The sequence below is a fragment of the Gorilla gorilla genome, chromosome 7 (genome assembly GCF_029281585.2).
Source record: "Gorilla gorilla gorilla isolate KB3781 chromosome 7, NHGRI_mGorGor1-v2.1_pri, whole genome shotgun sequence".
In the NCBI taxonomy this organism is placed as follows: Eukaryota; Metazoa; Chordata; class Mammalia; order Primates; family Hominidae; genus Gorilla; species Gorilla gorilla.
In genome coordinates, this window is record NC_073231.2 from 85,648,663 (window position 1) to 85,662,632 (window position 13,970).

A 13,970-nucleotide genomic window follows, 5' to 3' on the forward strand; every position below is an offset into this window, starting at 1 on the left:
AAAAAACAAAACAAAATAACAAAAAAACTGTCAGGTGAGAGCAGAATTAGACTCTTTTTCTGTTTGTTTTTGCTCTCAGGCATAGCTCTATAATCAGCAGGAAGAAGCTACCAAATGACAGATTTCAGTTCAGAGTGAGGAATGACCCTCTGATAGTCATAACTAATGGTGAATGGGCTGATCAAAGGAGCTGCCTAGGAAATGCCTTGTAGGAAATCTACAAGGGTATGATTGTATGTTGATTACCTTTAATTTTATTTTCTTCCCAAGTCCTAAAGTTGTGTGATTTTATAATAAGTATCTTTATTTCAAAATTAAATAAAATTTTTTCAGAATTAAATTGCTTTGGTAAAACAGAGCCAGCCTTGAGTCAGAGTAACATATAGACCAGCCTGTATAGTGGTATAATCAGGAAGGCTCCTGCCTGCCTACCTGCTTCTGGTTTAAAGCTGTCCAATAAGAATTTGTCATTTCAATATTAATCCTTATATCCAACATGAAATCACACAGAAATGTGCCAGGCTGCAGTGGTTGCTAAGAAGTTTAGGTGGACTAACAGAATTTTAAGGACTGAAAAATATCCAATTGAATCACTTCCATGATTATAAGACAAAAGGGACTCTGCTGATGTAATTAATGTCCCTAATCAATTGACTGACTCAATTAAGAGATTTTTCTGGGTGGGCCTGACCTAATCAGGTGGTCCTCAAATGAGAAGAGATAGCTCTTGTCTGGAGGTACCTTTTCTCCTGGTCTAGAGGAAAGCAAACAGACAGTCTATGAGCTTCCTATAGAGGGGGTCATGTGTCTGGGACCTGAGGGTGGCTTCTGGGAGCTGAGTGACCTCTGGCCAACAGCCAGCAAGAAAATGGGGACCTTAGTCCTAAAGCAATAAGGAACCAAATGGTGCCAACAACCTGTATAAACTTAGAAAAGGACTCTGAGCTCCAGATGAGAACATGCCCTGGCCAACACTTTGGTTTCAGTCTTACGACATAATAAATAAGTGTCGTTTTATGCTTCTAAATTAGTGGTAGTTTGTTATGTAGCAAAAGAAAACTAATCCAAGGGGTAAGTAAAGCATCAGATCTGGGATTGAGTTAAGAGACTAGTTAGAACGTTTTAACTCCAAGAAGCTGTCCTTTGTCTTAGAAACTTGCCTGTTATGCCCTCCAAGTGCACACATGCCCTTCCTTCCCTCCCTGAAATCCTGCCCTGATGCCTCTTCCAATTGTTAAATGTCTTCCTAATGTGGGCACCACAACCATGATGGCCTTTTTCAGCTAGCAGCCGGGCTCGCATAAGTATAAACTATCAGGCTTGGTAGGTTGAAAATAGAGTTCTTAAATCTATTAATTGAGAAAACTGATTGATACAGAAATTTCATTAATGATTGATAATGCTTTTTGTCTTTCTGTAACTATTTAACACAGTTGCATTTTGAGGGCTCTGTTTTTGGAAACACAATGCATTAATCCACCAGTTCCAAAAGGATATCTCAGAAGAGATTCCAAGAAATGGCAGTTTCATGGTCACGCACATGTGAGAAATGCTGCATATCATACGCTCTTCTTGGAACCTCAAAGTACATGTTATTATATTAAACAGATTGTACTTACTGGTTTTAGTTATGTTCCTGGAATATTATAAAACAATATTCATCAAAACTATTCCAGTATTTATATAACAGAAAAGAGCATGGTTTTTAGAAGCAGAAAGACCTCACTTTGGAGTAAATCTCAACACTTTCTAGTTCAGTGAACTTGGATGCTACCTTATCTGTCTCAGCCCCAACTTCCTAATCAGTTATTTTGCATTTGTATAGACTCCACAGAAGTTATGAAACCTGGAAAAATTCACCCAGGTAGTTTGTGACGAGGTGAAACTAGAATTCTGACATCCTAACAACTATACCAGTACTTATTTCACTATAGCACCCTGTTTCAAAACAAGTGCCAAGAAATCTACAGTGCTGGGTGGTTAAGGAAAACGTTCTCTGAGTACAGTAGGAAAGACTTCATGGAGGAGGCATTTGAGTTGGCCTGAAAGATAGGTAGGCATTGACCGAGTAGAAATTAGGTGGATAGGTGGTTATTCCAGGCACAGTGGACAATTCTGTTCTGATATATTGAATGGTTATAAAATGAACCTACTCAGCTTCTTCCTGCTTAAACTAGGTTACAAGATACATCATTTTTATCATGGTTTGTAAAATTTCTTCTAGTCTCTAAAAATGCAAATCAAGTAGGAATAGTATCCTTGCATATTTTCTGACTTAAGACTATGATAGAAACAAGAAGCAGAATTTTTTTTTTGATTCTATACAAGTTAACATGGTAGCTGTCATTGTCAATGCCAAAGACGTGGCTTATCAATGAAACTGAAAACATTGGAAGTGTCCATGCTAAAGGATCCCAAGGGAAAGAATTGGCCTCTGAAAGCCCTCATGGCACCTGTAAATTGTTGACCGAGCTCTCTCTTCACTGTGGGCAGAAGAAAAACCACCTTGATGCATGATATCTTCAGAGAAGACTGAACAAGGTGATCTTATTTGAAGGTGAATAAAGTATTATATGAGATTGAGTCTAAAAATAAGTAATTTTTCAATTTACTACACATTAATAAGTGGGTCCCTATTTCCCTCTTAAAGTTTTCAAATTTAAATATTTTCCAGGCATAAGGATGACACTTTATGTAACATTTATGATGCATTCTAAAAGACATCTGGGCCAAGTAATAAGAATCCTGTAGATACATCACATTTTCTGATTGTTTAAATTAAATATGCAGAGGAACAGTAGATCTTCATGCTCTGCACATCTGCGATAAGCAGCTGCTACCTGGTAAGCTAAGGGAGTTGTAAATCAATGAGAAATTCCAACTATTCTGTCTGTTGTAACAGACAAATTATCCCCCAACTTCCAACACTTTTGGAAGAAAGATAAGAGAACTGCTTGAAGGGAAAATTGTAACATGCAAGATTCCTTCAAGTTGTTTATATTGAAGAAAAGATTCTTTAATAATGTTACATTAATAAGGAATGATGAAATAAATTACTTGGGAATTCTTCCTTTCTCTTCAATATTTGCAAAATTGTTTTATTCCAGTCTGCAATTTTAGACTGTTGATACTGTTGCTTTATAGAATATTGGTTGGCAGTAATCATTAGGTAATTCAATAGGGTTAAATTTAAGGGGAACAACTTGCTTCCAAAGACTGATACAATAATGACCACACTAAAGAGTAAAACAGATATGTTATCTTGGTCAGAAAAATAACTTTTAAGTGTGAAGGTTATATGACGGACTGGGTTTGTTTGAAAAATCACTTAGATCAGAGGCATGAAGGGATATGTCAGGGATGAGGCTGAACATAAAGGATCAAATGCCTTCAATGAGGATGATTATTGCATTGACTTAAACATTTAAAGCAGTATTTGAGATAGATATCTTATTAATATTTAAAAATCAATATTTAAAGTATTTTATGCATCTTAAATCTTGATCCTATATAAAATGTTAATTATATAAATATATCTTACTAATGTATTAAACCACCTAAATGTCTTTTTCTGCCTAGGGGACATGAAGTATGATGTGCTTTAAAAATTGATCTATTATTCCTAACTCACCGATAGAGACCTGGGTCTAGAATGTATCCTGCACCTCCCCAGGTCATCCCAATTTCTCAGCACTTTCTGCGTCTTCACTTTTGCTGGAACCATTTGCCAAAAAATTAAGTCATTTTAGGGAAAAGAGGACATTTTTCTTTTCTTTTTGAGATAGAGTCTCTGTCACCCAGGCTGGAGTGCAGTGGTGTGATATCATCTCACTGCAACCTCTGCCTTCTGGGTTCAAGCAATTCTCCTGTTTCAGCCTCCCGAGTAGCTGGGACTACAGGCACCCGCCAACACTCCCGGCTAATTTTTTGTATTTTTAGTAGAGATAGGGTTTCATGTGTTAGCCAGGTTGGTCTTGATCTCCTGACCTTGTGATCCGCCTACCTCGCCCTCCCAAAGTGCTGGGATTACAGGCATGAGCCACCGCACCCAGCCAAGAGGACAGTTTTTATGCATTATATGTATCACCAGATGTGTGTCTTTCCTGTGAGTCAGACAATCCCAGGATTAAATGGGTTTGAGCAATCATTCAACCAAGACATCCATTTGTAGGCAGAGCTACATGTAGGATCTCTATTATAGAATGAACAATTCTAGTCCATCACACAAATGGTTACATCCCATCCTTTGTTCTTTTGAAGAAAGAACTTCCCAGTTTTCATATACTTTCAGGTACTGGAAGACAAAATTTCTGGTGCTGTGATGTTTGTCACTAGTACCTGAGTCCCTGAAGAGAAGCCATACTGTGAAGAAGGCCCACAGTTAAGGCTAATCCATTAGATGGCCTTGACTGGGGTCCAGAAGTAGTGTAGTGGAGTAGTCAGACTTTGATCTTCAAGTCAGGTCTCTGAGTTGGGTACTGTGGCTCTACTCCCTTATGAGTTCCATGATCTTTGATCTTGGACAAGAAAGTTCATGCCTTTGAGACTTTTATAGCATGTAAAATTGTGATAGTACTAATACTTAACCCACAGAGTTTTGATGGTTTTATGACAAATACGGAAGCAAATGAAATGATATCTGAAATATAGTGGCTTACAAAAGTTATTAGTCGTCTTCTGACACAGAAAATGAGAGCAAATTAGACTTGTCTAAAAAATACAGTTTATACAAAATGAAGATGACAACCTGGGCCAAATTCTGCAGCTATGCTTGAAGCAATTAATAAAGTGATCCTTGAAAGGATCAAAGGGTTAATAAAGCCTCTAAAATGCAGCAGCCCTCAAACTGGATGACTATAGCCTAACAATAAATATTGAAATATTATTCTCATACTTGCCTCTCATTATCAAGAGATATTATGATGTTATCTTCTGCAAGGCATTTCTAAGTGACTGTAAACTTGTGAAGCATTAGAAAAGAAACTGGGGAGTAAACAATAAGGTTGTGTTTATTAGCTAATTTTCCTTTCAAGTGCTTTAAGAATTTATCAAGCAAGGAGCAAAAATACCTATCACATTCCTCTTACATAAATGTCCCGTAATAGCACAAGTTGATCACTAATATCTGGATGCCTTTACAAACAATAACCTTTAAACCCGAACTCATTGGCCTGTTAACGGCCATCTAGGGCAATTTGGATGAGAGGGATCTTTTATGTTATGCCTTTTCATGCTTCCTTCTGAATACCAGCTCTTCTTGCATTTTTTGTTTTTATTTTTAAAGCCTTCCTACAATTTTTATTTTACTTTGGAATGTATCATGTGAAATATACCAACACTGTTCAAGAAAGAGCCCCTAAAAATATCCTACCCCAGGTTTCCAGATCTACCTTCTCCATCAAAACTACTTGAGCACATAATGCTAATTGGCAATAATGAACGCAAATACTGCATAAACATGTCAGTTAAGACAGCTATCAATTTTAAGTCACAATCCTTTGGAAAGCCATCCGCTCTTCAGAAAAACTATTTGGGGAATTAGCAATGCTCATTTTGCATAAACAATGAATTCAAATGAGAATAGAGAGAAGGAATAATGCTATACAGCTATAAATTTTCCAGGAAAAAACCTTGAAATTGAATTGTAGGTATATAAATGTGTTCAATTTTCTGCCAAGCCTAAATTTATAAATATATATTTATATATTAATAAATGCATATATGTATGTATATATTTATTTTATAAGTGAAAAACAAAAAATGTATGTTTCCCTACACTAGCCTGTAATGACCTGGAAACTGACAAACAAAAGCATCACAATCCCTCTTCTAATCTCTCCCTCTATCCCATTCAGGAAGGATGGCTATTGTCTACTTTATAAGCTCATGTTCAAAGCCATAAAGTCACTTGGTGGTTTAGGACAAATTGGAGCCATGATGGAAATCAGATGTCTTTTTGCAAAAGTTCTCCAGTGAATCCTCCCTTGACTGCTACTTGTAACTCTACCTTCCAATACTGATTTGACCTGGACAAAGTCCTTTCTCTCTTTGCACTTCTATTTCCTTACCTTATAGAATGAGATCCTTCTTATATTATTGTACTGTCCTGTCCTCCTTATATTATTGTATTGGAAGGGAGTAATGGAAATGTGGATGTACAGAATTCTGAGCCTGAGGAGCATGAGAAACAGTAAGACAGGGAGTCCCATCCCTGGAGATAAAATAACACATATAGGGCAACTGACTTCTGGAAAACTAGTCAGAACCAGCAGAAAAACAGTCTGAGGGTGGCTTTGTGCCTCTTTGTGGCATGTGTCTCAACTGTACCATCTGGCTTCAGTCTATAATGAATCTCAGCTGGTAATCCAAGCCTGCTGTGGAATAAGACTTCTTGTGATTTTGTGTATCAAAAGCCTGGTACCAGTTCCTTCCCCAGAAGTGCCTTCACAGTCTAAGCTCTCTGATGGGTTGAGTTTCCTTGCCCAGGGGAAAGTTTAGTTCAATCCTCTGCGTGCGACAAAGCTTATTTTCCCTCATCAGTAATGAAGATGAAGAGTCTGTGCATTTTGAAGCTCTTTCAGAACCTGAATAGCATGGCTGGTAGGTATAGCTTTATTATTCTTATCGTCCTTCAGAAAGGGGGTCAAATGACCTGTAGATCAAGGACTCACCTCTAGGATTGATGTCTGCACTTGGAGGATCTGTTCATGGCCTTTAAGCTGCCGAATGCAGATTTTGCAGGACAGCTGGGTGGTAGTGGGCGTATAACGCTCCAGGGAGAAGGCACAGTGCAGGGGCTGCCGGTTACTGCACCACACGCGGGAGAACGGGACTTCCTGCAGGGGAGATGGAGAGAAGGGATGGTGTGCAGAGCCTGGCTGAGATGAACTAGAACAGGAGAGGCTTAATAGTGATGATGATGATGATGATGACAACGACAACAACGATGAGGACAATCACAGCAGAGATAATTGCCTAGGCAGCTTTAGTGGAATTGTTGTAAAAATAATGCTCCAGCAAATGCCAAGCAGCACAAATGTAATTAATGTCAATTCCAATTGATAACATTTAAATTCCAAAACCGCACTGCAAGAGCTCAGATTTCACTTGGTGACACACAATTAGAAAGAATACCATCAAAAATTATCATTTTCATTCCCCACTTAGAAAATATTTTCCTTTGGAAGACTCCTGTGGGCCATGCTTCTACTTCGGTCTGGGGTAGATATTATCTTTTCACTTATGTAAAAATTATGCTAAGGAACTGATTGGCCAGAACTTAACTCCACACCACAAACTCATGCAGAATTGTGAGAATACAATATTGCTAATGTATCCAACATAAAAATTAATACCCAGTGCAAAATCACACACATATACACACAGCCAGGGAGAGAAAGAGGGAGGAAGGAGGGAAGAGAGACAGACAGACACATACAGGGCCACCCCAGAGTGATCTAGTTTGTCAGTTCTTCATTTGCTCAATTTGTCCATTCAACTATAATGTATAAAGTGCCTGCTAATTACCACACACTGTACTAGGTAAACAATAAGAAACAAGAACAGATTCAGTCCCCTACTCTCAGGGGACATATGGACAACTGAGAGGCAAAAATACCTTTTAGTAAATGAGGAGGGAAATTATAAAATCTATAGATTACTCATTCTTCCTAGTATTAGCCAGTGCTTGCTACCAGACTGTGACTAATATGAAGTAGAAGTTAGTCATTGAAGTTTTTTCGTGTACTAAAAAGTCTCTCTCCTTTCTACTCAAATGTGGCTTGGCCCTTGGCAATGACCACATATGCCTCTAGTAATCCTCATGCTCACTTTTTTCTCTATTTCTCACCTTATTAGTTTGCTCCTTTACCTATTGCTAAAAATAAAATTTTCTGCAATACTAGAACTGAAAGGTGGCAAGATATATATCAAGTCTGGAAGTTTGGAACCCTGAACTATGACTGGTGATGAAGCCAGCATGGGTCATGAGACTAAAGAGCATGATTGAAATGACCTGTTCCCTTTGAGAAGCTATGAGTTACCTAGTTATTCCCAAGCCCTTATGTGCACACTTGTTTGAATACCTTGCTTCCTAATTTTCTCTATAGAAAGCCTCACAGATTTTTATTTTGGATACTTTCTGGTGGACTCAGGAAGGAGGGATGGATGGACTTTAGATTGTTGTGAACTTGAAGAGAGGAAAGCCAGCTTTAAGGGAGTATGAAATAATAAAATCAAATATTCTACCATGCATCTTAGCAATAAACTGTGGGTCGTTTTGTTTGTTATTAATTCTGAACCAAAAGAAAAGTGGCATTTCAAGAAGGATGTAGAGAAGGTCTATAGGCAGGAAACTATCTGGCATTTCACGGACTTCATTCCTGTGCAAGAAGTGAGCTGTTAGTATGGAACTCTATCTTTGCCATTCTCTGTTCTTCCCCATGCGGAAGGGGCTGGAAGCCTAAAAACTACATTTTGTAGACTCCCCTGCTGGCAGGAGTTCACATTCCCATTCTGCCCACAAGAGGCACTCATGTTAGATTTGGAAGGGAGAGGAAATGCAGAAGCCATCACTGCCCCCCTAAGATCAGCAGGCAGACCCAAAGGCTTCAACTGACAGCCCAAGAAAGGTGTGCAGGGGCTTCTGGACATTCACCGGAGAATCCACTGCTTCAGTGCTAGTGCACTTTCCTGAAATTCCTGACCTGACTGCTTTTCTAATACCACTAGCAGCTTTCTCTGACCTTGGCTCTCTACAGAGGTTTTGTAATCACATAAATCCCTTGATTAAATTTCCCCTCGGTTGAAATGTCTTGAGTGCCTTCTATTTTCTTGACTAAAACAATCCTTGAAGACATTATTTTAGAAACAGATGTGAGTTGGGCAACCCTGAAAGGGGCTACTACTGAGTTCCAGAGGGAGGCTATTGTCTGGGGAAAATGCTGGAAGGAGGCACCAAGCTAATGATCACTAAGTATGCTTTTCATTGGAGGACAACTTGCTTGTGCCATCAGCTGACAACACATGTCCGTTTAATGATATCGCTTTCCCACTTTCTTCTAATACAAAAACATTTTACTTATGATCTCTTTTCTTCCTGTGGTAGATCCTACAGCAGAGGGCATTTCTGATTTGTGGGGCCTCCTGGCAATGCCTACAGTAAGTCATTTTCTCTAAAATACTCCAAATGACTTTTCACTTGTATCATCATATGCACTTAGAAGTTCTGCCATTTCTCCTTGTTATCTAATGTGATTTTTTTCCTAATTCTCCTGAGCTTTGTTCCACTTTGTAAACCATGGGCAGCCCTTCCTCCACATCTCAGCCTCCTACACTTCTCTTTCTGCCTACTGTACTGTTCAAGATCCCATCTGCTCACACATGCCCCAACTGCCATCTCTCTGTGAAGGACTCCAAAAACATCATCTCTGTTATTTATCTGATTATCCTCAATTCCTGGCATTATACCCCTAAGCACTACAAATAATCTTGTTTGGTCTTTCTTTACTTCTCTGGCAAATTTAACTTTTGGAAACTGATTGCCATCATCTCTCTCTGCCATTGTTCTTCTCCTCTAATAAATATTCTGGTTTCCATTATGCTTCCATTATGGCTAACTCTGGTCACCTACTCCCAGTCTTCCTGCCTTCAAGCTCTACTACATAGAGCAAATGAGGGGGTTGGGGCTTAATGGGAGAGGCAAATAGCTCAGGAAAACAGAAAGCAGAAAGCAGCTGATTGGGATTATTCAGGAAATAGCATTATGGTCTCTTTTTTACCTCTAATGATTGGAGGCAGGCAATGATGTGACCAGGCCACCTAGGAACTCTGCATTTATTACATGAGTCCTTTGCTTGGGAGACCACAGTCGTCCTTTGATCAATCTGCTGTGTGAAACTCTGTCTCCTGCCTGGCCTTCAAGGGCTTCCACCATCTCTTGCCCTATACTTGTTCTCTCCATTCTTATTTTTATTAGCCCTCAAATAAACTCTCTTCTCCAAACCAGTGAATTTTTGTAGGGTTGCTTTGCACTATTCACTTCAATGAAAGTAACCATAACATAGCACTCTGGAGTTCACAGGTACTTTTGCCTAAGGTGGTTTTGCCCAGCTAAGCTAAGTAGCAGACTTTTGTTTCCTAAAATTGAAATTTGAGTTATTATAGTGTAATGCAAGCACTTGGACTTCAGGGCTAGACAAAGAACCGTACTCAAGATCCAGCTCTTAAGCAAATGTACATTTTCTGCAATTTGATTTGAATCTTTGGTAATGCTTGCCTTCCAAAAAAAAAAAAAAAAGGCACTGACCATTCATTTAAAATGAGTATCCTCTCTGGTATCATTTGCTAAATTCTCTGTATTTTCTCCTAAAAACACTGGAAGAAATATAAAAGAGTAATGCCTACTGCAGAGATAATTCTTCCTTGCAGAAAGACATGAGAATTAGCACCAAAAAACAATAAAACAAAAACCCTCTTTTCTCTTTTCCATTCCATTGAACACAATCCAAACATTTTTAAAAATCTGATTTTAAGACAGTATCAAGGGAATATTTTTTATTGTTGACTTGAGTAGCAGCTGCCAATAGCATTCAACAAAACATTTAAAAATAATAGAAGCACCGTGATTAGTGCGTTTTCAGGGCAATCATCTTCACTTTCATTTATTCAAAAAACAAAAACAAAAAACACCAACGAGCTCTCTGAGCTGAGAGGAATTATGTGGAAAGTAATATGGGAGGAGAAAGTGTAGCAAAGTTATGGGTGTTTAAAGAATTCCGGAAATGTTTTCATTTGACTCCTATTATAATTAGGTTCTTAGCAGATGGAGAGAATGTAAATCATATCTTAGCAGGAGACAGACACTGGGTTCTCCAAGATACATAGCATGCTGGAAAGACAGCTGCTTTTACCCTAGGGAGGTGACAACTTGACTTTGTGTTTTGTTGGCTTTTAAAAATAAATAATTTATTGTATTATGTTTATTACAGCTCCCCTACCCCACAGCTAGCAAGGAATAAAGGAAAGTGATTTAGGAGCTCTCAAGTCCCAGCAAGGAATAAAAGAAACTGATTTAGGTGCTCTCAGTCCCAGTAACCTATTGAAAGAATAGAATTATTTACCTCCCAGAGAAGGGTTGCTAATTCTACAGAGGCAAAAATCACGTATTCCTAATGTGGTAGAGTCTTAGGGACTGACAAGAAAATGGGAAATAATGAATTGTTTACTTGGGGAGACTAGCATCGTAGGCCTCAGGTTTTCTTTGAACCAATGTCAGTGGCTGCTACCATAATGAGATCTCAGAAGAGCTGACATAGCCTTTCCTACTTCTCACCCAATATACCTGGCTTCATAAGCAATTACATCCATAAATTGTAATCCTCCAGAACCTAAAACAACAAGATTTAAGATCTAGTTGATCCTTCAATATACAGGCTCTCATCGCATATCTCAGGGCCCAACCTTGAATTCACACCATTCTAAAAACATTTCTCATGCAGTTTGCTGGTGTCTGATAGGGAAAACATTGTATGCACTGGGTACCTCCCTAGCTTGTACCTTTCTGGGAAGTTCTACCTTCCCAGAAGAAAATGGAAGTTTCCTAGTAGAGGAGGGGTTTGGTACTAATTGTAATATGTCAGCTCCCAGATTCCTGATTTGAAGTTAGAGAAAGGGAGATTCACCAATTGAAGGAGAGACCTATAAACAATGTCAGGAATAGTGTGATTTTTCTCTTTCCACAATAGCTCTCTGGGATAACGAGAAATAGGCCCTGTTAGTTCCTAACCACTAAACCCTAATGAAAAGCCATTCTCCATTCTCCACGCCAAGTTTATCAGTGCACATGATGTTCTACATGAGGTTCAAGTAGGCTGAACACAAACCCTCCCCTAAGTGCTTACATCTAATGCCCAGAGCAAACACAGCATGGTCATTAAGCCAAGCACAATATGCATTCACACAAGCTGAGGGATTTCAATGATGAGAAGGGCAAGGAAATTGGTGGTAGGGGTGATGAAGAGAAAGGAGGAATAGAGCGGAAAGCCATTTGGGGTAAGAAAAATGAAGTGGAAATGAAAACTCAGTGGCAAGCCTCCTGATACAGAGAAAATTAAATTGTTTCTCAGTCTTCCAAGACTCTTTCAAATTATGCTCAATTACAAAAGGCAAATATTTATACATGTTCACAACTTCCATGTAATCCAGCCCATCCCGGCAGTAAAGCTTGCTGGGTTTTCTTGAAAGTCAACGTCCTCTGGCTTTGGCTGGTCCTCTTGTACCCTCTGAGGTCAGTAAACACTTAGCCCCCTAAGCCTCTTCCTCCTGGGGCTTTCTTTGGTATCCCTAGTGTCGGAATTATTGTTTAAGTCATGCTGCAAGGTAATGGTTCTTTCATCTGATTTTTTATCTCCAAGCATTAAACTTAATAGTTCACTTTGGACCGAGTCACTTGCATCAGATCCAGCGAAATGAGGCCCTTATAACCTATAAAGATTAATACAGAGGAATTTGCACGCCTATCAGGACTTGTTTTAACAATACTCTGAAGTTCAATTTGGACTAGAAACTTTGAATACTGCTTACCGGAAAGCAAAGAGACCTACATCTTGAATATCATAAACAACATAATATATTTATTCATAGAAAACGTCTCTCTATGGAAAAAATGTGGTGAATGTGCCCCTGGCCCCCTGAAAAAAAAAAGTGTTCAGGGGAATGAGAGATGGTTGTGTGCTTTGAATGCACTAAACTGTACAGACGGGCAATTCCTCAGGTAATAAGTCTGAAAAGTCAATAGAAAAATGCAGCCCTGTCCAGTTTAAAAATCCTGAATTTTAGAAGTTGGATGGTTGGTGATACAACTTTTTTTTAACCATCATGATGCAGTCAAGGTTTTCTCTTTGTGACTAGGCTTGTTCCCATTCTGACAAGCTGGTATACCTGTCTATAGTTAAAAAAAAAAAAATGCTGCAAGGGTGGAAGGTTACAAAACCCAGAGGATGCTACACATTATGCTGATGGGTAAAACAAAGAAGCCTGAAAGCATTCTGTGATTCCAGGTCAATGTGAGTCCGCCAGAAGCTTTTCCAGAGTGAAGGAAATATCCTGTCCTTAAGCACTTGAAGTACAGATGACTGGCTTTAGAGACTATGGTAGGCTAGCTAGCCGCTTACTGTAATATGTATCACTGGGAATTTTCGTAGACTTCAGTGGCAGGATCACAAGTTTCTAAGAGATCTTTTAAGGCTAAGCATGTACTTGAAATAACTAAATAAGATCCAAAGAGATTCTGAGTCTCCCTGAAATTTTTTTTTTAAATCTCTAATAGGAGACATGTGGACAATAATAAGTATCTTTAGATATTTATAAAAGGACTCTTAAGAAAGGCATGTTCTGGCTAGGCACGGTGGCTCACACCTGTAATCCCAGCACTTTGGGAGGCCGAGGTGGGCGGATCACCTGAGGTCAGGAGTTCAAGACCAGTCTGGCCAACATGGCAAACCCCATCTCTACTAAAAAATACAAAAATTAGCTGGGCACGGTGACGGGCACCTGTAATCCCAGCTGCTCAGGAGGCTGAGGCAGGAGAATCGCTTGAACTCGGGAGGCGGAGGTTGCAGTGAGCCAAGATTGCGCCACTGCACTCCAGCCTGGGCAACAGAGAGACAGAGACTCCATCTTAAAAAAAAAAATAAAAGAAAAAGTAAAAGGCATGTTCTTTCTTTGCTTTTCAATTTGTAATTTCTTCTTCCCATCTTGCCTGATTCATTTGGAAGCAAGTGCACTTCATATATGAAAGAAAAAAATCTCTTGTTTCCACCTGGCTAGCCATAGCTCTCTACAACTCAAAATCATCACCCTTAAGAAGTTCCTCACTGACATTCAGTTTATTCATTGCTGAATATGATTAAGATGCTGTCTCATAATGAACTGATTTTAATAAAAACAAACCAACTCACAAACCTGGCTCT

The 13,970-nt window shown here is 39.0% G+C and overlaps 1 protein-coding gene across 7 annotated transcripts in view; it reads right to left on the minus strand.

Moving 5' to 3' along the window:
- Positions 1–13,970, minus strand: part of UNC5D (unc-5 netrin receptor D) — a 550,673-nt gene that overhangs the window by 22,776 nt on the left and 513,927 nt on the right. For all 7 annotated transcript variants that reach the window (XM_055349504.2, XM_055349502.2, XM_019032845.4 and 4 more), the window contains one exon: positions 6,672–6,836. In XM_055349504.2, coding sequence (XP_055205479.1) covers positions 6,672–6,836 — 165 coding nt within the window. The remainder of the gene's footprint in view (positions 1–6,671; positions 6,837–13,970) is intronic.